The sequence below is a fragment of the Panthera tigris genome, chromosome B4 (genome assembly GCF_018350195.1).
Source record: "Panthera tigris isolate Pti1 chromosome B4, P.tigris_Pti1_mat1.1, whole genome shotgun sequence".
Classification (NCBI taxonomy): domain Eukaryota; kingdom Metazoa; phylum Chordata; class Mammalia; order Carnivora; family Felidae; genus Panthera; species Panthera tigris.
Window position 1 is genome coordinate 109,370,572 of NC_056666.1, and position 27,015 is coordinate 109,397,586.

General features: G+C 33.1%; 1 protein-coding gene across 4 annotated transcripts in view; it reads left to right on the forward strand.

The window, feature by feature from the left end:
* TMTC3 (transmembrane O-mannosyltransferase targeting cadherins 3) overlaps window positions 1–27,015 on the forward strand; it is a 62,195-nt gene that overhangs the window by 28,248 nt on the left and 6,932 nt on the right. For 3 of the 4 annotated variants that reach the window (XR_006220097.1, XR_006220098.1, XR_006220099.1), the window contains exons 7-14: window positions 5,497–5,749; window positions 10,783–10,931; window positions 12,724–12,844; window positions 15,309–15,420; window positions 19,561–19,664; window positions 21,647–21,816; window positions 23,481–23,707; window positions 25,406–26,388. Coding sequence is in view for 1 of the 4 variants with exons in the window: in XM_042992852.1 (XP_042848786.1) it covers window positions 5,497–5,749; window positions 10,783–10,931; window positions 12,724–12,844; window positions 15,309–15,420; window positions 19,561–19,664; window positions 21,647–21,816; window positions 23,481–23,707; window positions 25,406–26,220 (1,951 nt within the window). In the remaining 3 variants the exon portion in view is untranslated. Of the gene's footprint in view, window positions 1–5,496; window positions 5,750–10,782; window positions 10,932–12,723; window positions 12,845–15,308; window positions 15,421–19,560; window positions 19,665–21,646; window positions 21,817–23,480; window positions 23,708–25,405; window positions 26,452–27,015 lie in introns of those variants that run through there. The other variant, XM_042992852.1, reaches the window with a different exon arrangement.

Genomic DNA, 27,015 nt, shown 5'->3' on the forward strand with positions numbered 1-27,015 from the left:
TTTGTATAATTAATATTTTTTTAAAACCTGCATATATTTATAATGTACAAATTAGTAAATTTTGACATATTGAGTATACTCATGAAACCAACGAATGAAAATAATGATTTTAACCTAATGAAACTTTAACCTATTTTAACTTAATTGGTTATTAAGTGATGTCTTATATAGTTTAAGTGATTTTTGTCTACTTGTTCTATTATTAAGTAGAGGATGTTGAAATCTTTGACTATAATTGTAGATTGGTCTATTTCTTGTAGTTTTTACTTCATGTGTTTTAAAGCTCTATTTTCAAGTGGTTAACATCTAGGATTATAATGTCTTGATGAATTAATCCCTTTACCTTTATTAATGAGTTTCTTTATCCTTAGTAATAATCTTTACTCAGAAATTCACTTTATATATCTTTTGTTAGAGTTACATGGTTTATCTTTTTCCATCTTTTTACTTTTTATCAATATCTTTTTTTTTTTTATTTTGAGAGAGCAGGGAGAGAGAGAGAGGGAGAAAGAAAATTCCAAGCAAGCTTTGAACTGTCAGCACAGAGCCCAGGGCAGGTCTCAATCCCACAAACCATGAGATCATGACCTGAGCTGAAATCAAGAGTCGAACACTTAACCAACTGAGCCATCCAGGCACTACTATCAGTATCTTTGAAGTTGGTATCTTACAGGCTGCATATAATTGGGTCTTCCTTTTTTGTTTGATCAGATAATCTGTTTTTTAAATGAGGTGTTTCAGCTATTTACATTTAATGTGATTTTCGTATTGTACCATTTTTGTTTGTGACTAAAGGACTTTATCATTTCTTGACCTGTAGGTCTGTTGATGCCAAATTGTTTTAGCTTTTGTATATAAAAATATCTTTATTTTACCTTTGTTTTTGAAAAATATTTTCCCTGAGTTTAGAATTCCACACTGACTGTTTTGCATTCAGCACTCTAAAAATGTTGCTCTACTGTTTTCTAGCTTGCATTGTTTTTACTGGGAGAACCTCTGTCATCTTTATTTTTGTGCTTCTGCATATAGTGTGTCTTTTTCTCTATGCCTGCTTTTATTATTTTCTCCTCACCATTGTTTCTCTTTTTATTTTATTTTTTAAATTGAGACATAACTGATATATAACACTATGAATTTTAGGTATACAGTGTCATGATTTAGTATTTGCGTATTGAGAAATTATCACAATAAATTTACTTAACATCCATCACCATACATAATTACAGAAAATGTTTTTCTTGTGATGAAAACTTTTACAATCTACTTTCTTTGCAGCTTTCAAATATGTAATATGGTATTATTAACTGTAGTCCCCATGCTGCATATTACTACTGTAGGACATACTTATCATATAACAAAATTTGGGTGAAGGTGGTCAAATGATACAAACTTCTGGTTACGCTTACTTTTATTTTCATGTGTACTGTGCTTAGGTTAACTGAGTTTAGAATCTATATGTTTTAGTATGTAAATTTTGGAAATGTTTTAGCCATTACTCATTGAAATTTGTTTCTATTCTTCTAGGACCCCAATTACATGTAAATTAGGCCTTTTGAAGTTGTCACACTAATGCTCTGTTTATTCCCCTCCCAGAACTATTTTCTCCGTTTTCATTTTGGTAGTTTCTTCTGCTTTGCATTCAAGTCCACTGGTCTTTTTTATGCAATGTCGAGTCTCCCTTTAATTTTTTCTAGTTCTTTTTCATTTCAGACATTGTTTTCATCTCTAGAAATTCTGTTCAAGCCTTTTTTCTATGTTTCATGTCTTTACATGTTCTAGTACTTTAATGTCTTCATCTACTAATTTTCTTGTGTGTGTCATTTCTTAGTTTAGATTGAATAATTTTTCTCCTCATAGATGATATGTTTCTACTTTTTCACATGCCCAGTAATTTTTTAGTAGATGCCATATGTGAGTTTTACTTTAATATATTCCTATAAATATTTTAGAGCTTTATTTTGGGATGCATTTAAGTTATTTGAGAGATGTTTCATCTTCTAGTCTTGCTCTTAAGCTTTGTTATATGAGACCACAGCAGCATTTATCATAGAGGTAATTTTCTTCCACTACTGATTCTGTCTGATAGACTGTGACTTATGAGGGCTTTTATTCTGGCTGCTGAGGAACTATTCCTAGCTCTGTATGGCATTTGAGAATTTTTATCTAATTCGTTTGAGAGGTAGTTTCCTATTTCTATTATTTTTCCTGCTGCTGTAACAAATTAGCAGAAACTGGGTAGCTTAAAGCAGCAGAAATTTATTCTCTTACAGTGATGGAGGCCACAGTCCAAACTGTGTCAGGCATAGTTGGTTCCTTCTGAAGACTCTCAGGAAGAAGTCTGTTCCATGCCTCTTTCCTAGTAGCTTCTAGTGGTTGCTAGCAGTCTTTGGCATTTCTTGGTGTGTTGCTGTATCACTGCAGTGATTATACATTTGGTTTAAGGCTCACCCTAATCCAGTGTGACCTCATCCTAACTTGACTAATTACATTGGCAAAGAACCTATTTCCAAATAAGGAAAAAAATCTGAGGTTCTGGATAGACATGAATGTTTAAGAGACATGGTTCAACCCACTACACTGACCTTGAGTATTTCCATATATATATGCGGATCGGTTCTGATCAGTACTACAAACTGGAAGGAGACCCTCTACAGATCTGAGTTCTCTTTCTCAGCAGCTTTCTTCTCTCTGGTATTCTCCCCCACTGACTCTATTGACCTGGGCTCCTAGGGATCCCAGTTCCATCTTCACAACTCAGGGATACTCCTAGGCTCCACTGGGTTCTCCCTCAATGCTCCACAGACTAAGAACTGTATCCAAGTATTGAACTTTCCAGGTAGGGTTTCCCTCATTTGTTTTCCTTCTCTTGGGTATCATTGTCTTTCTTTGCCTGATACCCAACTGTGTTATGTCTTGTCCAGTTCTTCTCTCCTTTAAGACTAGAAGCAAAAAGGGGCGCCTGGGCGGCGCAGTCAGTTGGGTGTCTGACTTCAGCTCAGGTCATGATCTCACTGTCCGTGAGTTCGAGCCCCACATCAGGCTTTCTGCTGATAGCTCAGAGCCTGCAGCCTGCTTTGGATTCTGTGTCTTGTTCTCTCCCTGCCCCTCCCCCCACTAGCACTCTGTGTCTCTCTCAAAAATAAAATAAAAACATAAAAAAAAATTAAAAAAAAAAAGACTAGAAGCAAAAGTTATACTGAATTTAACAGTCTACATATCTTGTTTTCCTGCTCTAACATTTAGCATTTTCCCATTTCACCTTTTTCAGGGTAAAATTTATAATGAAATTTATAGGGGCACCTGGGTGACTCTGTCGGTTAAGCATCTAACTCTCAATTTCAACTCAGGTCATGAGCTCATGGTTTGTGAGATTGAATCCTGCATTGGGGCTCTGCCCTAACATTGCAGAACCTGCTTGGGATATATTCTCTCTCTCTCTCTCTCTCTCTCTCTCTCTCTCTGCCCCTCCCCAACTCACACTCTCTCTCAAAAAAATAAAAAAGTTAAAAAAAAATAAAATGAAATTTATACTAGTTTCTTATCCAGTTTTATTTAAGTGACTAACGTTACATGCAAGATCTTTTTTAACAGATGGCCAAAATGTTGTTCAGGTGCTATCCATGATAATGCATTGCTGGCCCAGGCTAGAATAAAATTTTATTCAGATAATTCTCTTACATTAAACACTTTCTTTTTAACATTTCCATGCAATATTCCTTTCAGTAGCATTTTTTTCTTTGAAGAATAATTACTTTCTAATTTCATGAATTTTTACTTCTGAGTCTAGCTGTGCTAAACTGAACCAACTTATTTAAATAGTAAAATATGGAAAAGAGATTAAACTGTAAATAGTATTTTATATTTCCTTCTTTACCCTCATATTCAGTGTTACTATTTTTATTCCTTTTAGAGAATTTGCATCAACTGTTTTTATCTCCATTTCTGTAGTATGATAATGTGGTCTATATGTATTAATGTATTTTGTGTATGTGTGGATTGTTATATGGATTATATTACATATAAATATATATTTTCCAAATATAAGCATTTAAAAGTATGTGTATATATAAATTTCTTGTATTAAATTATCAGTGAAGTTGACTATAATATGGTTTCACATGCTTTGCCACATGTTCTTTTTTTATAGTACAGTTATTAAATCAGCTATTCTAAATAAACTATTAATTATAAAACTGAACTTCGAATAGTGGATTATAGGAAAAAAGACAGCCTTGTGTTCAGTTCTGTTCGTTATTTGATAATTCAAGCCTTGACTCAGGATTTGTTATTTTTCATATATGTAGACATTCAAATATGAAAGTTTTTAAAATGATGTTATTTGTTTAAATAGTATTTACTGTTTCCCAGCCATTTGAATTTTTAAGAAGACCAAGTCAAATAAATGGTAGAGGTTGATTTTTTGTATTAACTCATTCATTATAAAATGAGAATTGGGTTTTTAAAGACTAATATTAACAAAACCAATAAAATTTTGAATGTAGCCTAAAGAAATGAGTATCTGAAGCCATTCATTTGAAATATACTTAAAAAATGATTTGACTATGGTTTGACTTAGTTTGCAAGAAGCAGACTGAATTAATGAAACATACATGTAATATATCATGGCCTGGACAAATATAAAATAGGATATAAGCAAACTGTAAGAGACTCTTAACTATAGAGAACAAACTGAAGGTTGATGGAGGGAGGTGGGTGGGGGATGGGCTAAATGGGTGATGGGCATTAAGGAGGGCACTTGGGATAGCACTTACATATATAAGTTATATATGTTATATATAAGTTATATATAAGTGATGAATCACTAAATTCTACACAGAAACCACATATGTTTTACCATGTATGTTAACTAGAATTTAAATAAAAACTTGGAAAAAAAGTATAAGCTTATGTTAGTATATAGTAGGAGAAAAAGTAGAACACAAATAAAATGTTACATAGGGAAATACAGCTACTATTCTATACTGGAAATTTGGTTTCAGCTTCCTAAAAGTCTAAGCAAAGAGGAAAAGCTCATAGGTGATACAGTTTTTTCTGTCCATGACAAAAGAAAACCTTTCTTTCTAGGAAGCATAATTTTTATTAGCATTTAGTGCTGAAAGAAGCATCTCATGCAGAAGAAAATATTGGTTAGTGTTCTCAGAAGCACTCATACAGCACCTACAACGAGTCTATTAAAATGTTCTTTTTACTTTTAATGAGGTTATAATTTAATGAAAGCACTTCTGCAGGGTACACATGTCTGATCTAGTTGCCCTTCCAACCATTCTTCATAGATTCTCAACTAGATATTTCATAAGGGTTGGACATTTTGAACTCCAGTGAGGACTGAGGTATTCATAAAAAATACTTTGTCATTTTAAGTGAGATTACATATGAAATACTGCTTTTTTGGTATTTTATTTATATGTTACATGTTAATTTTGTGTTTGAAACGTGTTTTAGATTAAAATAACTTTTTTTTTAATCTTTTTACAGATTTGATAACCCAGCTGCTGTAAGCCCAACTCCTACAAGGCAGCTAACTTTTAACTACCTCCTTCCCTTGAATGCTTGGCTTCTATTAAATCCTTCGGAACTGTGCTGTGATTGGACCATGGGAACAATACCACTTATAGAATCATTTCTAGATATTCGAAATCTTGCCACATTTATTTTCTTTTGCTTTTTGGGGGCTTTGGGGGTATTCAGTCTCAGATACCCTGGTGATTCCTCCAAGACTGTTTTAATGGTAAGAAAACTTTCTTAATTTTTCAATTGATACAACATTCAGTTGATTTAAAGACCACCTTTAATTTGTCAAAGCATCTTCTTAGAAACAGTATTTTTGTTTATTCAACATCACCCTAATTTATTTATTTATTTTAGGTTATATATATATATATGTGTGTGTATATATATATATATATATCAGAATTTCATATGCAGGCATATATATTCAGCATGTAAAATAAAAACTGGTTATAAATTTCCCTATTTGGTAGGAACTCTGAAATCATGAAGCATCCCTTTTGGCATCATTATCTTCCACTTCTTTATCCAAGTAGATTATACACTTTTTTTGAGGAAATGGATCATATTATATACTTTGTTTTCTTGACACAGAGAAGAATGTCATGTAAGGTAGACAACTAGAAACATATTAGCTCTTTAGTTCTCATTAGTAAGACTTCATTATTCTATGAGTTATTTTTTACTATGTTCAGAGGACTCTGATTATGTACAAAGTCTTGTTATTCAGGGATGTATTTCTTGGTAATTTTCTTACTTTGCTGTCACATCTAACAGTTTTGTTTTCCTTTAAATTATTGAAGACAATAATAATCTTTAACATTTTCTTGAGCATTTGCTACATGCCAGAAAGTGTTTTTAATACTTTACAAATACATCATACCTGGCTGCAGTCACTAGATTAATTTAGTCATTCACTAAAAGTTTTTTGTTGTGATCTGTGTACCAGGCAGCATTTTAGGCACTGAGGATATGATAAATACAAGGCCCCGATTACCAGGGAATTGGCATTTTGGAAAAATTTGAAGCTAATCTCTGATATATAGAGACAATTGAAAGAATATAGGGTTTGGGAGAAAGATCATATTTACTATTATTTTTTGATCTGTTGAGTTTGATCCTAGTGGGGAATTTGAATAGCACCTGGTGCCTGGAGTTCAGAGGAGACGCCTAAGCTACACATAAAAAATTGATTGCAGTATTGGCATAGAGATAGTAATTGAAACCAGGATATGATTAAGAAAGTCTATGGCGATTTTAGAGGTTTCTCACCTGGGGTTTTGTCACTGTTCTCAAAGATAGTAATCAGCTATTACCATTGTAGATGCATGGAATAGAAGATAATTCATACACATAATTAATGCCTTGGAGTATTTGGTCTTAATTCTTCCTCAGTAGATAGTTGAAGGGGCTAGATAGAGTGAAAAGAAAAGAAACTTACAAGTAGGTCTTTAAAAAACTTCTATATTTGGGGGTGCCTAGGTGCCTTAGTTGGTTAAGCATCTGACTCTGGATCTCAATACAGATTTTGTTCTCAGGATCCTGAGTTCAAGCCCCACGCTGTACTCCACACTGAGTGCAGAGCCTGCTTAAAATAAGTCAGTCAGAGAAATATCTCCTATGATTTCACTTATATGTAGAATTTGAGGACCTTAACAGATGAACATAGGAGAAGGGAAGGAAAAATAAGATAAAAACAGAGAGGGTGGCAAACCATAAGAGACTCTTAAATACAGAGAACAAACTGAAGGCTGGTGAGGAGTGTGTTAAATGGGTGACAGGCATTAAGGAGGGCACTTTTCGAGATGAGCACAGGGTGTCAGATGTAAGAGATGAATCACCAGGTTCTACTCCTGAAGCCATGACCACACTGTATATTAACTTGAGAAAATAATAAAAATAAAATAAATTAAATTAAAAAAAAGACCTTCTGTATTTAGATACTGTGTAGAAGAGAATGAACCTAAGTAGGAGCTAGACCAAGTGGACAGAAGGTAAGTAAATGTTTTAAGGAAGATAGAATGGTTATCACTAACAGATGCTGTGAAGCAGAAAAGTGAGATCAGTCATATTTTACATCTTTTGGTGTATTAGTTACTTAAATGAAATTTATTTCTGTGGAAAAATTTGATTAGGAGATGAGGACGTGAAGATTGCTAGTGTAGATAACCAACCCATAGGGTAACTCAACTTTGAATATTTCAAAGGATGAGCAAACTTGAATTTATTACTAGCTAAGTGAGAGAATACTATGCTGACTTCAAGTATCACAGACTGATCTCATGTAGAGCTTGGAGGAAGCATGAAGATCTAGATTTGGTGTACCTTCAGAAGTAGGAGAATCACTTTCATTGGAGTACTCAGTTGGCTGACTTTTAGAAGCAGGGGATGTCAATAATGGGTTGATTTGCAAAAACATACTCATTGATTTGAACTGTTGATTAAGTGGGGTTAAAACGAGCTACTTCATACCCCCACTATAAAAGTGCTTTCATAAGAGTGTGGGAACTTGATTTACACCTGAAGTACATAATGAATGGTAACATAAATATATGTTGTCAAAGGACATGTTTAAGATTGGGGAGACAAGGGCATATTTAAATATGGATAGGAACGATACAGTTGATTAGAAAGTGGCTGAGTAAATGAAGGGATGGCTAATTGTGAGATTTGTGCGGAGCAAGGGCCATGTAGATACAGCTCAGGTTTGGCCTGAGACAGATGGAGATGCCTCTTATATCTCAGAATGGATGGAAATACATGTGAATGTGGATGTTGGTTGGTATAGGAGCAGGGAATTGAAGGAATTCTTGTTTTATGAGTGTAGTTTTCTCTGTATGTTTGGAAGTATAGTCACCTGCTGAAAATGTCATGGATCAGAAGTTTGAGTAAAGTAATCAAGATTTAAAATCTAGGAGAGTGGGAATGAGCCTACCAAAGAAACCTAGAAATTCTGAGCAGTCTTAAGAATCATTTTGAAGTTGACCATGAATTTTTGATGATACTAATCTGTTCTGCTTTGGGACTGTCTCTAGTAGTGCTTTGTTGCTCAGGTAAATACAAAGCAGATATATGGTAGAACACATCCAAAGCTGAGGTTCTGCTAAAAGAAAGGAAAAATAAGGAAGGTTGGGTGAATTTAAAATTTGGGCAAATAAAGTAATGATTTATGTAATGTAAGCTGAATAAAAAATAAGAGGATCGTGCCAGTGAAGTAAGCATAGATTTACATAAATTTTATTTTATGTGTACAAAAGAACAATTGTGACCTTAAGTACTGCCTTAAGAGAGTACTAAACAGGTTATTTTTTATGGTGATATTTTCTGAAGATCTATGGAAGGGACTGAGTAGATCAAAGGAGTACCTGCCAAGTACCAGATAACATGATAAGCACTTACTAAATAAAATGCCATATGTATCAACAATATAAGCAGTTATTAATCCCTTTTTATGAAGAAACACTGATTGGCAAGATGATTGAGTGGTTTACCTTATTAAGTTACATAAGAAATAAGAAGTGAAAGAGATTTGTCCAAACTCTGTGAGCTTTCCACTACCGCCTTTTCTTTTTTGTTGTTGTTTTTTTAATGTTATTTTTGACAGAGTGCAAGTGGGGGAGGGGCAGAGAGAGAGACACAGAATCAAAAGCAGACTCCAGGCTCTGGGCTGTCAGCACAGAGCCCGACATGGGGCTCGAACCAACAAACCATGAAATCATCACCTGAGCTGAAGTCAGATACTTAACCATCTGAGCCAGCAAGGCACTCCTAACACCTGTTGTTTTAAAGAGAGTTTTATATTACTGAAGAAGGAACTTATGGTAGCCATAGTTACCTAGGTTAGCATATACCAATAGAGAACATATTAGAACTTTTCATTAAGTTAATTAGAGGCATTCCTTATCTAGGAACCGGTAGGTTTTTTGTGAGATTGTTTTTTGTGTATGCAGCTTATGCATCATAACCAATGCATCTTTGAATGAATTTAACACTTTTAATTCTTTTAAATAAAATTGCTATAAGGAAGCCATGAATTATTAAAAAAAATGTTTGCTTGTTTGTTTTTAGAAAAGGACTACATATTTTGGAATGTCTCTTTCGCAGCTAGCTGGTTATTTTTATCAACCACTCTTGGGAAATGGAAAGTGAATTATGTACTCTGAATGTTTTACCTTTTTGATCAAAAAGAAAACACTAAAATTTTAGATCTATAAATTAGCATGATACTGAGCAATTTGGTAGTGCTTTAGAGTTATTTCCTCATTACAAGTCATTAATTTGTGATGGAGAAATACACATTTCTGTATCTATATTTTACTAATAAAATATAATAAAGGAAAAACAATCTTTCCTCTCAAACTGTTAGAAGACTCAAACTTCTGAAGCTGAAGGAACAATTTGCAGTTATTCAGTTAGATACTATAAAACAAATTAGGGTAACAAATTGTGGAAGCAGATATCCATAGAAACAGGTGTCTTAATAACAACCAACTTCTTTTCACAAGTTATTTGTGTGCTAGCTGTTTGTATCCTATCTTTTTAATGGCTTTATAATCTAGCAACCTTATGTTAACTCATTTTCAAAATGGCAAAAACAAATTAAGCATTTTTATGATGTTTTATGTCAATGTACAGTGTTAGAATTTTAGAAATTCTTGTAGAATAAAGGACTACTATTTAATGGGGCAGTTTTATTTTTGTGTATATACTAAGCCACTGTTAAATGTATATGATCCATCAGAATGTTATGCAAGTAATGCTGGGGTACAGAAGTAGTAGTCTACTGTCTTGTCTAAAGTATACCTTATGTCATTTCCTCAATTTCCAATATTTGAATAGTTACAGTAGTAAAATTATAAAAACTTGTATGATTGGTTTTCTTTTGTTAAAACCTGTTAACATCTTTATCAGTTTATTTTTACCACACGTACTTTAGTTGGATGTATAAAAATTGTCTTATTTATATATATTCCCCCCAAATTTTTTTTATTTAATTGGATGATCTCTGGTTATAAGTTCTAGCTTGATCTCACTTTGGTGACATAATCCTGATGTCTGTTATTACTATCCCTAAATTGCCTTTCTTATGTTTAAACTAGTATTGTTTAGAGTATTATTAAAAATGGTCCACCAGTACAGTGAACCATTCAAATTAATGGTCATTTATCATTCAAGTTAAATGATAAAATATTTGGATTTTGCTATTGAATGTCCACATATTTTTTAAATAAAATGTCTTATTTTTCTTTGTAGGCACTTTGTCTAATGGCATTACCATTTATTCCTGCATCAAACCTTTTCTTCCCAGTGGGATTTGTTGTTGCTGAGCGAGTATTATATGTTCCTAGCATGGGGTTCTGTATTTTGGTAGCCCATGGATGGCAGAAAATATCAAACAAAAGGTGAATTAAAATGTTAGTTCATTTAATGCTTACAAACTATAGAATTAAGTGTGATACATTTAAGTATTTAAAGTGTTTAGTTTTATAAGTCATATTTTTATACCTTTTTATTTTCCATCTTGATCGTTTCCTCATATTTCTGTAATTGAAGTTAAGAAAGCTCCATGGCACCCACCTCACCCTATGTTCTTTCTCTTATTTATATAATTTTGTTGTAAGCCTGAAACCTAACACACTTTGAGTTAGACCCAAATGAAAACAAGGATATTATTGAGACTAAAGTTACAAATTACCATTGCCACTTCCACATGCAGTGAACTAAGATATAGGCTTCTTATTTAAGTGAGTCATGTTGATTTAATATATGTAAAATGCATATAGTAAGCAGTCTGTAATTTGATATCACTATCTTCATCATAACTACCATGTCCTAGAGGCCTCAAACTAACAATTAAGGAACAGAATATTCACATTGTATATATGCAAGAAATGGTCACCGACTCTGCTTTCTCACTTTCTAGTCATCCTTCAACACACAGAATTCTGACTTCTCTCTATTATCATTGCGTTCTAGTAACTAAATCCAGTCAGTGCTTGTGTTTAAAATTTATTTCCTGGGCATCTGTAAAAAGTGTCTCTCCTAATTCTCTTCCATGTCTCTTCATCTCTGTTCAGACTCTTCTCAGATTCTTATTGCTGTAACTGCTCTTTAAATATTTATTTCTCAGAGTTTTATTCACAGCCATTTTTGTCACAATGCATATTCTCTTTGGATGATCTCATCCATGTCTACAATTTTTGCTAACATCTACCAAGCCTTTTCTCTTAACTTCTACCCATTTATCCAGTTATAATTACTACCAGTTTTTGAGTGCTGCCCAGGTGCCAGGAGCCATGATAGACCTTTTAGATTTGTTTTCTCATTTAATCTAACTTTCCTTAACTCTGGTGTGCACATTTGAAAATTGAAGCTCATACAGGTTACTGAACCAGATTACCTCAAGATCACACAGCTAGTAAATAGTAGACTCTTGATTCACATTTACATCTCACTGCCTTCAGTGTCCGTTTTCTTTCTGATCCATGCACTCTTATCCTGATTAAGTGGATCTGTCAAAATGAAAGAAGTTGAACTGTGTTACTGAGACAAAAAAATAGACTCAGAGAACATTAGTAATGAATGTGATCATAGGGATTATTGAAGTGTAACCTTTTTATACATGAGGAATTGTTTCCCAAATAATTAGCCTAAAGCTATATAAGCTATATTGTATCTATTATATAAAGAGTTAGTTTTACTATGACTTGTCATAAATAACTCTAGCTTTAGAATGTAAAAATATTCAAAGAATGTCATGATAATCTGTGGTATAGATGCAGTCTGGGTAAGCCAAAATTTTTTAAAATACAGCCAATGATAAAATTGACCCTTGATAAACACAATTAAGAATGTTCAAGTTGTAAGTAAAAGCCCCAAAAAGAAAGTCATGCTTAAAAATTGGTTTATCGGGTTTTTTGTCATTAAACTTAAGCAGACTTTTTGAAATAGAGACCAATAGTGGAATATTTAATATAATTTAAGACTGAAGTAGAAGGCAGTGTGCATAATATTTAATTTTTTGGTGTTGCCTTTGAAGTTGGATGATTGTTAGAAGAATCCTCATTCCTTAAAATAAACTCAAACATGATATTTGGGGATATTTAACATATTTCTTACCTCTATTGTAAAAGGTAAAATGCTTCTGGTGATATAGATAATGTTGTTTTTGTTCTGCTTTTTTCTTTTAAACAGTGTATTAAAAAAGTTATCCTGGGTTTGTCTGTCTATGGTGATATTCACTCATGCCTTAAAAACACTCCACAGAAATTGGGATTGGGAGTCTGAATATACATTGTTTATGTCAGCCTTGAAGGTAAAGTATTACCCAGAATGACAGGAAAGTATGTCATTAATGATTTCTTATAGTCATGTTTAAGATGTTTTTACATTTCATTAGACATTTAACTGTCAATTTTAAGTACTTCACCAAAAGATTAATAAAAATTTGTTCTTTATATAATATATACCATAACCAGGGCTCTGAATAGTACTTAGTTGTATGTCTACAGCATATATGAATAATTTTCTAAATACTATATAGTTGTTAGAAGCTCAAATGATAATAGAATGTTTAAAAATACTGTAGGGGAGCCTGGGTGGCTCAGTTGGTTAAGCATTGGACTTCGGCTCTGGTCATGATCTCACAGCTTATGAGTTCGAGCCCTGCATCAGGCTCTGTGCTGATAGCTCAAAGCCTGGAGCCTGCTTCGGATTCTGTGTCTCCCTCTTTACCTCTCCCCTGCTCAGGCTCTGTCTCTCTTTCTCAAATATAAATAAACATTAAAAAAAAAAATTTAAGAATACTATATATAGTTCACTAGTTCTAAAGGTGCACTTTTTCTTTTTTCTTTTTTTTTATTTTTACCTTTTAACATCTCTAAAATCAGAATAAATCTTAGAGTGAGAGGCATCTTAACAATTAGTGGCTTATTTTTTTCTTTTTTCTTTTTTTTTTTTTAATTTTTTTTTTAAACGTTTATTTATTTTTGAGAGAGACAGAGCAGGAGCAGGGGAGGGGCATGAAGAGAGGGAGACACAGAATCCAAAGCAGGCTCCAGGCTCTGAGCTGTCAGCACAGAGCCTGACGCAGGGCTTGAACTCACCAGCCGTGAGATCATTACCTGAGCCAAAGTCGGATGTTTAACCCACCGAGCCACCCAGGCACCCTTAGTGGCTTATTTTTTTCTAAATGGTGAGTCTTAGAAATGATGGCATCTTAGATTCAATGAAATAAAATACATAACAAAAATGGCACTTTACTATGTGGAAGATAACCGGTGGTTACAGTACGGTAGTTAAGATACGCACTGGCAGGAAGGAGTGATAAAGCATTTCTGTAGAATGGACAACATCTAGGAATAAGGTCTTTTTAAAAATCATAAAATTTGGTTTCTGTAAAAGTTAAAACCAATGACTTTGTTTTTCAGGTGCTTCTCTTCAAATCTGTAAATTCTTAAATTCTTTTTGGCTATTTCTGTACTCCCCATTGCCTGGCTTTACTAGAATACTGCTTCATTCCAGTAGTCAATGTCATTTCTTGATTTGACATCAGTTTAAGATCACATGACTATCATTTAGTCTCAGTAGCTCCACTCTTTCCTCTAGCTCAGAAGTTTATAAATAGAAGAGACCTCATTACCATTCCTCTTAATCTGCACTCCTAAAATACCAGTGGAGCCCCATAATTTTCAAGATTTTGCTTATCCTTACTCCTAGGACAATCTCAAAACCACAGTCCTAGTCACTGAAGCTAGTTCCTTGGCCAGCTACCATCCTCTTCCTGCAGGAACACCATGCCCATCAGTGAACTCTGAAAGCACAGATAAACTTAGAACTTTAATCCCAGGGCTCCCATTACCATAATAGACCACATAAACAGCTTTATACTAAGCCTAAAAAATAAATAGTGAAGTGTTAAATATATTCTCATGTTCAAATACCTTCTCTTCCAAAAGAATATAAATAGAGCAGCTTTCAAACAACATTGTAGCTTGTTTTTTGGTTTTCTTTTTAGTAAGGTCTGTGTCCAATGTGGGACTTGAATTCACGGCCCTGAGATTAAGAGTCACATTCTCTACTGACTGAGTCAGCCAGCACTCCAAGCTGCTTTGATCAAATAAAAGTTTTAGTAAAATTCTAATATATAAAACAGATGAAATCAGACTGCTATGGTTTTAGTATGTTGATGTTAAAAGGAAGGAGAGTAAATTTGGTGAAGCCGTGTTCATTTTGCTTATTTCTCCTCTCCAGGGACACCTCTGTCAAACACTCCATTTCTAATAATATACCAAACAAATATCTGTGTTGATTGGAGATATATATATTTAGATATAGATATAGATATAGATCCACAAGTTTTTCTTTTTTGGGAGAAAGTCTCAATTACTTTTCAAGTTTTATTGAGGTATAATTGACATATAACTTTGTATTAGTTTAAGGTGTACAATGTAATTTATGGATATATTACAAAATACTGCAACAAGTTAACATCTGTCACATATTTACAGTTTTTCTCTTTTGATGAGAATTTTGAAGGTCTACTCTCAGAAACTTTCAAATATACAACATTGTTAACTATAATCACCATGCTATACCTTGCATCCATAGAACTTATTTATCTTGTAACTGAAAGTTTGTATCTTTGACCACCTTCACCCATTCGTGGATATCTCTGTAGAATACTCCATTCCTAATGGTATACCAGATAAATATCTGTGTTAATTGGAGTTGTATTTTCTTAATTGTAACTAATTTCTATCTATGCTTCTGTATTTAAGGTAAATAAAAATAATGCCAAATTATGGAATAATGTGGGTCATGCTCTGGAAAATGAAAAGAACTTTGAGAGAGCTTTGAAATACTTCTTACAGGCTACTCATGTTCAGCCAGGTAAGCATTATTAATTAATAAAACTATTTGGATAGCTTGTTTTTAAAACTTGAATTATATTTGGGAAAATAAAAGTAAGAGGTTTGTTCATTCCAGGTGACTTGAAAACTATAGTGCTCGATGCTGTCTTATTTTGAGTTGGATTATATGTTAGAGCTACTTAGACATTTAAGGAATTTATTTTGATATAGTAGAGTTGTTGGGTGGTACTGATAATCAATTTGGTGAAGTATAGCTTTGCCAGGTACAAGTACTCGGTGTTAAAATAATTTTTCCCTTCATTGTCAGTTGTCACTCTTTGCCTTTCTTGAGATAATTGCTGATACTTCCATTAGTATGACTTCTCTACAATATTCTCAAAATTGCTGTTTCTAATTAGCCATGGGCTAAGAAAATAGGTAAACCAGTTTATTTGGGATTCTTTCTCTTCCTCTCTTTGCCCCTCCCCTCTATGTACGTAAAGTACTTGAAAAAGTACATAAAGTTAGAAACATTGAATTTGGTATTTAGAGGCATCCTAGCTTTTTCTTTGTTTTTTAGTTGTGTTCTTCATAGATTTGATAGATGAAATGGCATATATGGAGGGATATCAAGAGTCCTTTTTTGTCAGTGTTACACATACACAGATAGATTCATAAGACTGGAGATAAGGGATATTGGGACTAGAGGTAAAAATTTGGGGTAACAAGTATCTAGATATTTAAAACCTTGGAACAGTTGAGCACATAAATAGGGATTCATAACATTTTTAAATTACTTTAAAAAAATAAATAAAACATTGAGTCTGAAGGCTTTTCTTGCTTAACCAGAGTAAGATTATAAATTATGCAGTGGTCTGAGAAGGTGACACACATGTTGTGTTAAACGAAGAATTGTGGTTTTTTTGTTTTGATGGTTACCAGTGTTTAAAAAAAAAAAAATTTCAATTCACAAAGATAAAATTTTTACAAATGGAATTGCAGTTTCCATAAACATCTTTACAAGACAAGGATAGATTTTTGTCAAGGAACACCAGAATTCTGTAAGGTTTGTTTTGATTTCATTTTTATCTAAGTCCAAATCTTTGAAATTATTCATGCGAGAAAAAAATCATGGACCTGTAGTTCAACTTTGATGTTGTCAATATGGAAATGTTTAAAGAGTATTTATGAGTTTTCAGGTGTTTTTAAGTTTATCTCTTTAGATGAATTGACAGATAATTTTGTAGATAGGAAATACTGGAAAGCAACATAGATGCCAGGGCCACCAGTGTGAGATTGCTTAGCTTCATTGTTGGTGGAAAAGGAATTATTAGGTACAAAGTTGCCTAGTACTTGTCAGTTCTCATTTACATTGAATTAAAGATAGACTGCTAGATTCATGCTATTGTTGGTTTGGATAGCATACTCATAATAGCAAGACTGTTGAAATCCTATAGCTTTTTAAAAGTCATTTAAATGTCATTGCTTTTTATATCTTGTCTTCTTTTCCAACCCTTTTTGTTTTCAAATTTAAATTTACTTTACTCTAGTAATGGTTATTTCCTTCTCTGAAATCTTAAAACTCTGTTAACTTATAAGAAACTGCTTAGAAATTTTGTCTTTCATTTTATTAGCTTTGTTGTAGGATATCTAATTGCTACCTTAGTTCTTTGAGAAAGTAGGGCTGCCTTACTCTAGTGTCTGAAGTCTGCGTTGATGACAATATCTCCTTGCCATAATTTTAAGAACCTGATTTCTGTGGGTATTAATTTGCCTTGTCTTTCATCCAAGTAGGTAACCTCTTTCTTTTCTTTTATTAAAAAAAAATTTTTTTTAATGTTTATTTTTGATACAGAAGGTAGAGTGTGAAAGGGGTAAGTGCAGAGAGAGAGAGGGAGACCACAGAATCTGAAGCAGACTCCAGGCTCTGAGCTGTCAGTACAGAACCCAATGTGGGGTTTGAATCCATGAGCCATGAGATTATGACTTGAGCCAAAGTCAGACGCTTAACCGACTGAGCCACCCAGGCGCCCCAACATATTTTCTTTCTACGATTGGAGCTGATGTCAATAACATTGTAAATACTTCACTGAATTTTGTTTATCTAAACTACCAGTTTCTTTGTTCTTTCCTTAAATTCTCACTTTATAATTAATTTTTTTCAGGTTCTTAGTAACTTAGTTTTTCTAAGTAACTTTCTGATCTCTATAATAAATGGTATAGATTTGAGGAGCCTGAGTGGCCCAGTCAGTTAAGCATCCGACTTCGGCTCAGGTCATGATCTCATGGTCCATTAGTTCCAGCCCTGCTTCGGGCTCTGTGCTGATAGCTCAGAGCCTGGGGCCTGCTTTGGATTCTGCGTCTCCCTCTTTCTCTGCCCCTCCCCTGCTCAGGCTCTTTCTCTCTCTCTCTCTCTCTCAAAAATAAATATTAAAAAAAAAAAAAGAATTAAAAAAATAAAAACTTTAAAAAATTAAAAATACATAAAAATAAATGATATAGATTTATTTGAAATTAAAAAAAAATGAGCTATATAAGAGCAAATACTACCTACTCTATTTTTATATGCTCTTGGTAATGCAGTGAATTTCAACCTTGGTTCTACATCAGAACCTCCTTTGAAACCTTATAAAAACATTTTCCCAGATCATGTTTCTATAGATTCTATTTTGATAGAGTGAGGTGGTGCTGAGGTTATGTGACTTTTTGAAAGTACATAGGTATCCTAATTTGCAGCCAGGACTGGGAATGGTTTGCCTAAGCAATTTTTTTTCTTTTTTTTTTATTTCCCTCTTGACCTCTCTCCTGAAACCCCTTAAGACTCATTGGGGCGCCTGGGTGGCTCAGTCGGTTGAGCGCCCGACTTCAGCTCAGATCATGATCTCACTGTTTGAGAGTTCAAGCCCTGCGTCGGGCTCTGTGCTGACAGCTCAGAGCCCGGAGCCTGCTTGGGATTCTGTGTCTCCCTCTCTCTCTGACCCTCCCCTGTTCATGCTCTGTCTCTCTCTGTCTCAAAAATAAATAAACGTTAAATTTTTTTTTTTTTTTTTTAAAGACTCAGCAGTACATCAAAAAACAAAAAATCAGCCCTTTCCTCCCAATCTTGTCCCTTACTTCTTTAACCAAACCTGTGCTGCATGTGACATTTTCTGTGCAGTGTGCACATTTACCAGCCTGAAACATAATGTACCAAGATTTTAGGACTGTTTACTATCGTCCTAAGAGAATGACTAAGATATATATGCTTGGCCCCTATGTGTCCTAGGAGGTGCAGGCAGAAAACTGTCCAACAGGCAAAATCATTGGTGTCATAGGCAAGTAGAAATCATAATGTGAAACCTTGTCATGTCTGCGAGAGATTCATTCAATAACATTTGTCTGATTTAAGATCTTCTCTCTTCTATCTTTATTCCAAACCTTTGAAATATTTACTGGGAAATGTGTCCTAAAAGTAGTATGCAGTGGGCCCTAATATCTTTCTTATTTAAATAACATATTTTTTGTTTCCCTGAAAAAATTTGCTGTGGGTTTGATTCTCCATACCAGAAAATCAGATAAAAGTTTCTGACATACTGATACTAACACAGCCTTTTAAAAAGTTATAAATATGTTATGTAGGATGGGCTGCTGCATCTTAAGTGGTACTGGAGAATCCTAATATTTTATTATACTTGCATTCTGACCACATTCAGAAAAATTTTAAAAAACAAAATTGCAGATTTTTTTCACAGTCTCATTGCCCCATCCCACCATGCATGTATATTTGTTAGTTATAACATTCGAAATAATTCTAGGAATCATGATCTTTTTCACTTGTAGATCTTTTTACTTTTAGAGTTGAGGCATACATTTTGAGTGAATTCCAGAGCTATGCATCAAGGAAATGGAAACAAGCCTTAGTATAGTATAGTAAAATCTGAAGAGAAATGATACAGATTTCTTTATTACCTCTATATCTCCCCTTTCATGTCATATATGCAGTTTCTGTCCTTAGAGTACTTTATGACATAATTTTCTAGTATAGCATCGATCACTCTGTTAGAAGAACTTTAAGGAGGATGCAGGACCTGTTGCTTGCTTTTGTATTTTTTTGCCTAGTGTTTTGTTGCTAGAAACTTTGGGTTTACATTGAATACTATTTAGTATATTTGCCAACAAATGATTTTTTTTTTAATTTTAGATGATATTGGTGCTCACATGAATGTAGGAAGAACTTATAAAAATTTAAATAGAACCAAAGAAGCTGAAGAATCTTACATGATGGCTAAGTCCCTGATGCCCCAAGTAAGTTGTCATAATTTATTTCTATTGTGTCATATCTACTAGATGTCCATATTGAATAGAATTACCTAGATTATCTTTTCTTCAATTTGTTGATACAAATGTAAAGTGTCCAATAAACCATTTATTACTACAAGTTTTTATTTAAAGTCTAATTAACATATAGTGTGATAATAGTTTCAGGTGTACAATATAGTGATTCAACACTTTCATACAAGTGCACTCTTTAATCCCCATTCCCTGTTTCACCCATCTCCCCGCCAATCTTCCCTCTGGTAACCATCAGTTCTCTATATTTAGGAGTTTGTTTCTTGTTTTACCTCTCTTTCTCCTTTGCTTGCTTGTTTCTTAAATTCCACATGAGTGAAATCATATAGTATTTGTCTTTCTCTGACTTAACTTATTTTGCTGAGCACAGTACTACAAGTTTTATAAAGGATTATATTTACTTTTCTAGCTCACTTAATTAAAAAAAAATTTCTAGGAGAGCTTGGGTGGCTCAGTTGGTTAAGCATCCAACTCTTGAGTTCGGCTCAGGTCGTGATCTCACAGTTGGTGAGTTCGAGCCCCGCATTGGACTCTGTGCCTGATAGTGTAGAACCTGCTTTCCGCCCCTTCCACATGCTCGTGTGCATACACTCGCTCTCTCAAAAATAAATAAATAAATTTTAAAAAGGCAAAGATTAAACTTATGTTTGTAAAAAATTTTATAAAGTTATGAATTTTAGATATTCTTGATTACAAGTTATCAATGAGTTAAGTAACTTTAAGTGAAGAGATTTTTATATAGTACATTAAGCACTAAATGCAACATTATTCCTATCAAAAGATAAATGAATAAGAAACTAATAAAATGAGGGGATATACCTCTGTTGCTGTATTGTGTTCAGTTGTAACAATGACACATGCAGAAAATTCACTGGATATTATAATATAGCATGAAAGTTGGAAAGTCAGATCCTGTCTTTCATCAGAAAAGATGGTTTGCAGGGCACCTGGGTGGCTCAGTTGGTTAAGTGTCGGACTTTGGCTCAGGTCATGATCTTGCGGTTTATGAGTGAGTTCAAGCCCCATGTCAGGCTCTATGCTGACAGTTCAGAGCCTAGAGCCTGCTATGGATGCTGTGTCTCCTTCCGTCACTGCCCTTCCCCCACTGGTGCATGCTCTCTCTCTTTCTGTCTTTCTCTTTCTCTCTCTCTCAAAAATAAACATTACAAAAAAACTGCACTACAGTCTTCTCAATGGTAGTATATATTAATATTACATTAATAATTATAATATTAAAATAACTAGATATAGTTTGATAAATGTTTCAAAAACAGTTGGACCACATGATCTTAAGCATTGTTTCAGTCCTAAGATTCTAAAGTTATATTGTGTTCAATATAGACTTTTTTCAGATATAATTTTTTACTTTCATTGAAAATTTGGGTCTATATATCTTTTATAATCTTTACTTAACCTGAAAAATCAGTTAACAAGGGAATTTTATTTCCTAATTCTACCAAATGAGGCTTTAGTATAACTCTTAACAAATTAACCACCCTGTCACAACCAGGAAGTACTTTGCTGACAACCTGGAAGCTGACATGCTGTAACAAATACACTAGACTGAGAGGAAAGAGACCCGAGTTCTTTCTATTCCTTGTCTGATACAAATATGCTAACAGACCTTAGTCTCAAAAGTTTAGATTTAGTTAGGATTTTATAAAATGATGCATGTGAGTAAAAAGCTAACAATATTCCATTGAGCTGGCATGAGTGAAAAAATATTATCTCCTTTAATACCACAAAATATTAATTATTTTATTAACATTTTATAAATACTGTAGGTACTTTCGCGTTTTTATGACTTATTTCAGTATAGCAATACAAACTGGTACCATAACCTTTTTATGTCATACATATTTGAAGTAAGCTACTAAGAATACTTATTTTTTATTTTTTTGTGGTACTGAAACATCCAGTTATGTTTTTCTGAACAGATTATTCCTGGTAAAAAATATGCAGCCAGAATTGCCCCTAACCACCTAAACGTTTATATTAATCTGGCCAATCTGATCAGAGCAAATGAGTCCCGGCTGGAAGAAGCAGATCAGCTGTACCGACAAGCAATAAGCATGAGACCCGACTTCAAGCAGGCTTATATTAGCAGGTATTTGTAGTTCACTTTTAAGTTGTATTACAGAGAATTGAAGCTGTATCTGCATGTACATTTTGACTGTCTGAACTAAATTGCCTTTTTTTTTCTTTTAGTAATCTTATTTGTGACCGAGAACATAGAAACATACCCTAGTTTAGACTTACAATCAAATTTAATTGATTTGATTTGAAATTGACTGTCACTTGTAGTAGCAAACTAAGGTTTTATACGGAAGAAAGAGTAGAAGCTTCTTGTTAGTTTCATTTACTTATTGTCACATTCTTTTTTACTTAAAGCACTTGAAACTTGTATTTTCTAATAATTACTTCTAATATCCAACTCTCAAGAGCTTTCTTAAATACTGACAACTGATTGGTTATTATGCCTTTTATTTATCACAAAGAAACTTTTTAGTTGTCAGTACAAAAACTTTTGGCCGCACATGTTAGAGAGAACTTAATATATTTTACCATGTAAGGATTATCATTTGTATTATACTTGAGTAAAATTGTGTATTAAACTCTGCTTCATCCGCTGGCCCAGAAACCTAATCATAATTTTTAACATTGTTCTTATGGGGAAAATGCATTCAGAATTTCATTAGTTTTTGAGATAAAAATCTGTTCATAAGTTGGGAAGCTGTCTTTGTTCAGTTTTATCCAGTAGTTGTTGAAATTAGCTAAGTTTAGTGGGGTTGCATATATAAATAAAATCTGTCATGTGTTAATCTATGAAGAATTATTCAACAATCTGCATTAAAAAATAACATCTTGGACAGATGCTCTTTCCAGAAGTTGCTTTAATTGAGAATATTAGTCATTCATTTGATTTCATTCCTATGCTTATACTTAAAGGACATAATGGTATCATAATAAAAGTATTCTCATATTACTGCCTAAATTTATTTGCACATATGTGCTTAAACAAAATGACTTTTTAAAGCTCTAACAGATAATAGATCCGTATTAGAAGGATTTGTAAAATGGTTTTCAAACTGTGATCTTCTGTTCCACATGTGTTCCTCAAAGGTACCTGCAGGTGGCACTAGTGCCCTCCTACCCTGACTACTAGTCAGCTTTTTTAAAAACTCTTTTTGTTGTTTTGGGGAGTTTTTTCTTTCGTTTTAATGAATGGCCATTTTATAAGAATACATTGTAGAATACTAAATTAATATAAGAAGGGGCAAAATTTTCATTCTGCTCTTTATAAACGAGACTTCTAACATAGATTTGAATACTGGAATTTCCCCATCACTCCCATATTTATTTTCCTTCTTCAAATGCTATTACTTGGTCCCCTGAAAACTTAATCTCCCATTCTTGTCGCTGCCAATTTTATGATGTAGTCTGGTCTGCCTTCTTTCAAGATACAATTAAAGAATATATTTTCTCTGTTCCCCTTTCTTGGATACCTCCCCGCATCTTACCCTTTAAAGTCAGGTATGCTGTTTCTTTCTTTAATTATACTTGAAAACCTAACAAACCAAATTTGCTAAACTAATGAGTTCAGGTTTGAGGACATTTTCAGATATTTTTGGTAGAAAACTTTAAAAGCCTGGGTTAAAAGGAAAAAGGAAAGCTGTGAATACGTGGAAAAAGTTGAAACTTACAAAAAATAGTATCTACACATTGACATGGTAATGTTGTAAGTAAAGCTTGTGTTTGATTTTTCCACAGAGGAGAATTGCTTTTAAAAATGAATAAACCTCTTAAGGCAAAAGAAGCATATCTTAAAGCACTAGAGCTGGACAGAAATAATGCAGATCTTTGGTACAACTTGGCGATTGTTCATATTGAACTTAAAGAACCAAATGAAGCCCTAAAAAATTTTAATCGTGCTTTAGAATTAAATCCAAAGCATAAGCTAGCATTATTCAATTCTGCTATATTAATGCAAGAATCAGGTATGTTTTCTTAAAATAGTTCTATATTTAAACACATTATAGTTTGAAGTATAATGAAATCTGAACTTAAATTACATTATGAGTAGCAAACGTTTTATGAATAGTTTATATCAAAACTGCAGATAAATATAAGAATATTTAAAATACTTAAAGTTTTCAAGTAATATGCCTTAACACAATTATTAGTTCTTTGGGTATGTGTTAAGACTTAATATTCAAGCAGTCTATTAAGCAGTGCCTTTTTAATCTATTTTGTCAATTTTATGCACAGAAATATATAATTTCTTACTCCTAAATATACCATCCAAATAATCAGAACTTGCAAAAATTCTTATATAATTATTTCTAGGGAGACGAGCATTATATTTCTATTTATTTTAGAAAAAAAACAGAACAATGTATTTTACCTTGATTTGTAAGAGCAAGTACTTTTGGTATCATTTTATATCTAGTTTTATTTTGTGACGTATTATTGTAATTTACAATTTTTTGTAATTTAACAAAACTAAATCATTCGTGACAGTAAATTAGGATCTTTGATACATGGGTATTTTAGTACTACAACAATAGGCAGTATTTATAATTTATAATCTTAATTTTTAATTTGGAAAAAATTTGTACATTTAGATTTTTGTAGTTAAATCTTACTTTTTAAAAACTTTTACAAAAAATGAAAGAATCATAAAATCATAGTATTTGAGTTAAAGAGGGTATTTGAATTTACTTTTGCCATTGTTCTATTTAGTATATTAGAGTAAGGACCAAATAGATCTAATAACTACCCCAAATGTCATATGGCTAGTTTAGTAAAACTAGTTCAAGATAAGAACTTAAGCTGACTGATTTATTTTACAATGTTTTTTATTCATCTTACTGTCAAATAAAAGTATAGAGGGAGATATTTATGCCTGGTATTCAAAACATAAATTTAGAGAAAAGCTAATGTTTTTGTAAAGTTAGCTAACCTTGGCAATCATGAAAAATGCCCAGTATTCAACACAAGATTGCACCCTAAGATTTGTAGTTGTGGAACTTGAAGTTTTTCTATTTATTTGCAATAGAAATTATCTCAAATATTTGCATCCTAATTTATATTTAAATTTATAAGCTTTAGATTTAATGGTATATTTTTACCTTTGAAAATCTTTAAAAAATTGAAGTAATTAAAAATCTGATTTTGTAAGACTGAAACATTCTGTTTATCCAGTAGTAGTTACTATTTGCTGAGCTGTTTTACATATATCCCATGTAATGCCTAGAAAATTCAGCAGGCTAACCCAGAGAAGTTATTTGTTTAATGTATAAAGTCATAGTGTTAATAGAGTCAAGATTAGAATACATGTCATTTTTGGCAAATCCCAGGCCTCTTCCCCCTAATTGCGTTTTCTTCCTCTGCTACTACCAGTTAGATTGTTAACTAAGGAGATATGTCATCCCTTCTGATTTTTGAGGCACTCTTTCTGCTTTAAAGGAAAAGAAGTGGGCTATCATTTCAGTGTTTCAAACACAACTGTCTTTCCTGGGAAAACTTTGGGTTTTTTTCATTCCACTTTTTGATGTAGGTACAGAAATTAGTTGTTTTGATGCTGTCTTTTTGTAATCTTAACTAGATAAATACTGAAAGTGTCTTTTGTTCCTCAGGCTTATTAATTCATTTGTTAACAATATGTATTTTTTCTTTAAAAAAATTATTCTTAGGTGAGGTTAAACTTAGACCTGAAGCTAGAAAACGCCTTCTTAGCTACATAAATGAAGAGCCACAAGATGCTAATGGTTATTTCAATTTGGGAATGCTTGCCATGGATGACAAAAAGGACAGTGAAGCAGAGATGTGGATGAAGAAAGCCATAAAATTACAAGCCGATTTTAGAAGTGCTTTGTTTAATCTGGCTCTCCTGTATTCTCAGACTGCAAAGGAATTAATGGCTTTGCCAATTTTGGAAGAGTTACTCAGATACTATCCTGACCATATCAAGGGTCTCATTTTAAAGGGAGACATTCTGATGAATCAAAAGAAAGATATACTTGGAGCAAAAAAATGTTTTGAAAAAATTTTGGAGATGGATCCAAACAATGTGCAAGGAAAACACAATCTTTGTGTTGTTTATTTTGAAGAGAAGGACTTACTAAAAGCTGAAAGATGCCTGGTTGAAACATTGGCATTAGCACCACATGAAGAATATATTCAACGCCATTTGAATATAGTCAGGGATAAAATATCCTCATCTAGTTTTGCAGAACAGCCAGTATCCCCAGCTGGTAAGACTTCAGGTGTGGAAGGAGACAAAATTCCAACTGAAAATGTAAAAGAAGTAAGAAGTGAACCCAGACCTACACAGATCATAAAACCAAGTGATAATAAAAGTCAGTCTAAGTCCAACAAACTATTGGGAAAAAGTGCAGACAAAGAGACCCCCCATAAAACAACAAAAGAAATCAAAGAAATTGAGAAAAAAAGAGTTGCTGCTTTAAAAAGACTAGAAGAGATTGAACGTATTTTAAATGGTGAATAGCATTATTTATCATGTGACAATGTCTTCAAAGAACTTCAGTCTATCTTATGTGATTGTTTATACTGGGAGCTTTGAAAAAACAACAAATGTACATGTGACAGTCTATCATGAGCTGCCTCTACATAGGATCAAAATACGATTTTCATTAAATACCTGTGTTACCCCAGGGTATGTATTGTATAAGATATGACAGTAGTTCTGAGTTTTGGCAAATATAGCAGAAATACTAAATTACAGTTGGCAAATTTGTATCTTTTATGTAGAAGAATCTACCTGCAGAGTAATCTTGACTACTCTCAAAAATAATCTAAAGCCTGAATGATAAACCCTTGGGGGCAGATTCAACATATGCTAGTTTATTCTATGAATTTGCATTTATTAGTTGACTTCATTACCTTCTGTTACCTTTGGAATCTGACTATGGATTGAAAACACTTAATGAACACATTCTTTTTTCTTTGGTAACTTCTGTTTAACAAAGGAACTTGGCACCACAAAAGAATACTGGCTTCTTTTAGGTTATGTTCTTTGGTTGATTTTTAGAAGGACTGCCAGGTAAAACTTTTTAAAATAAGTACTATGACATGTTAGTTTAAGAATGTATTTTTCATAATTGTGTGCTTGTCCTTAACTTTACTCTGAAATGCAATTTTTAATCAGGTAAAGTTTTAAATACACACACACATTTCTAATGGTGCTCATATATACTGTATTTTTATTTTTTTACATACTGAGAGTTTCACAGCATGAACCCCACATAAATCATAGCTGTCTTTGATTTTTTACTCCCCAAAC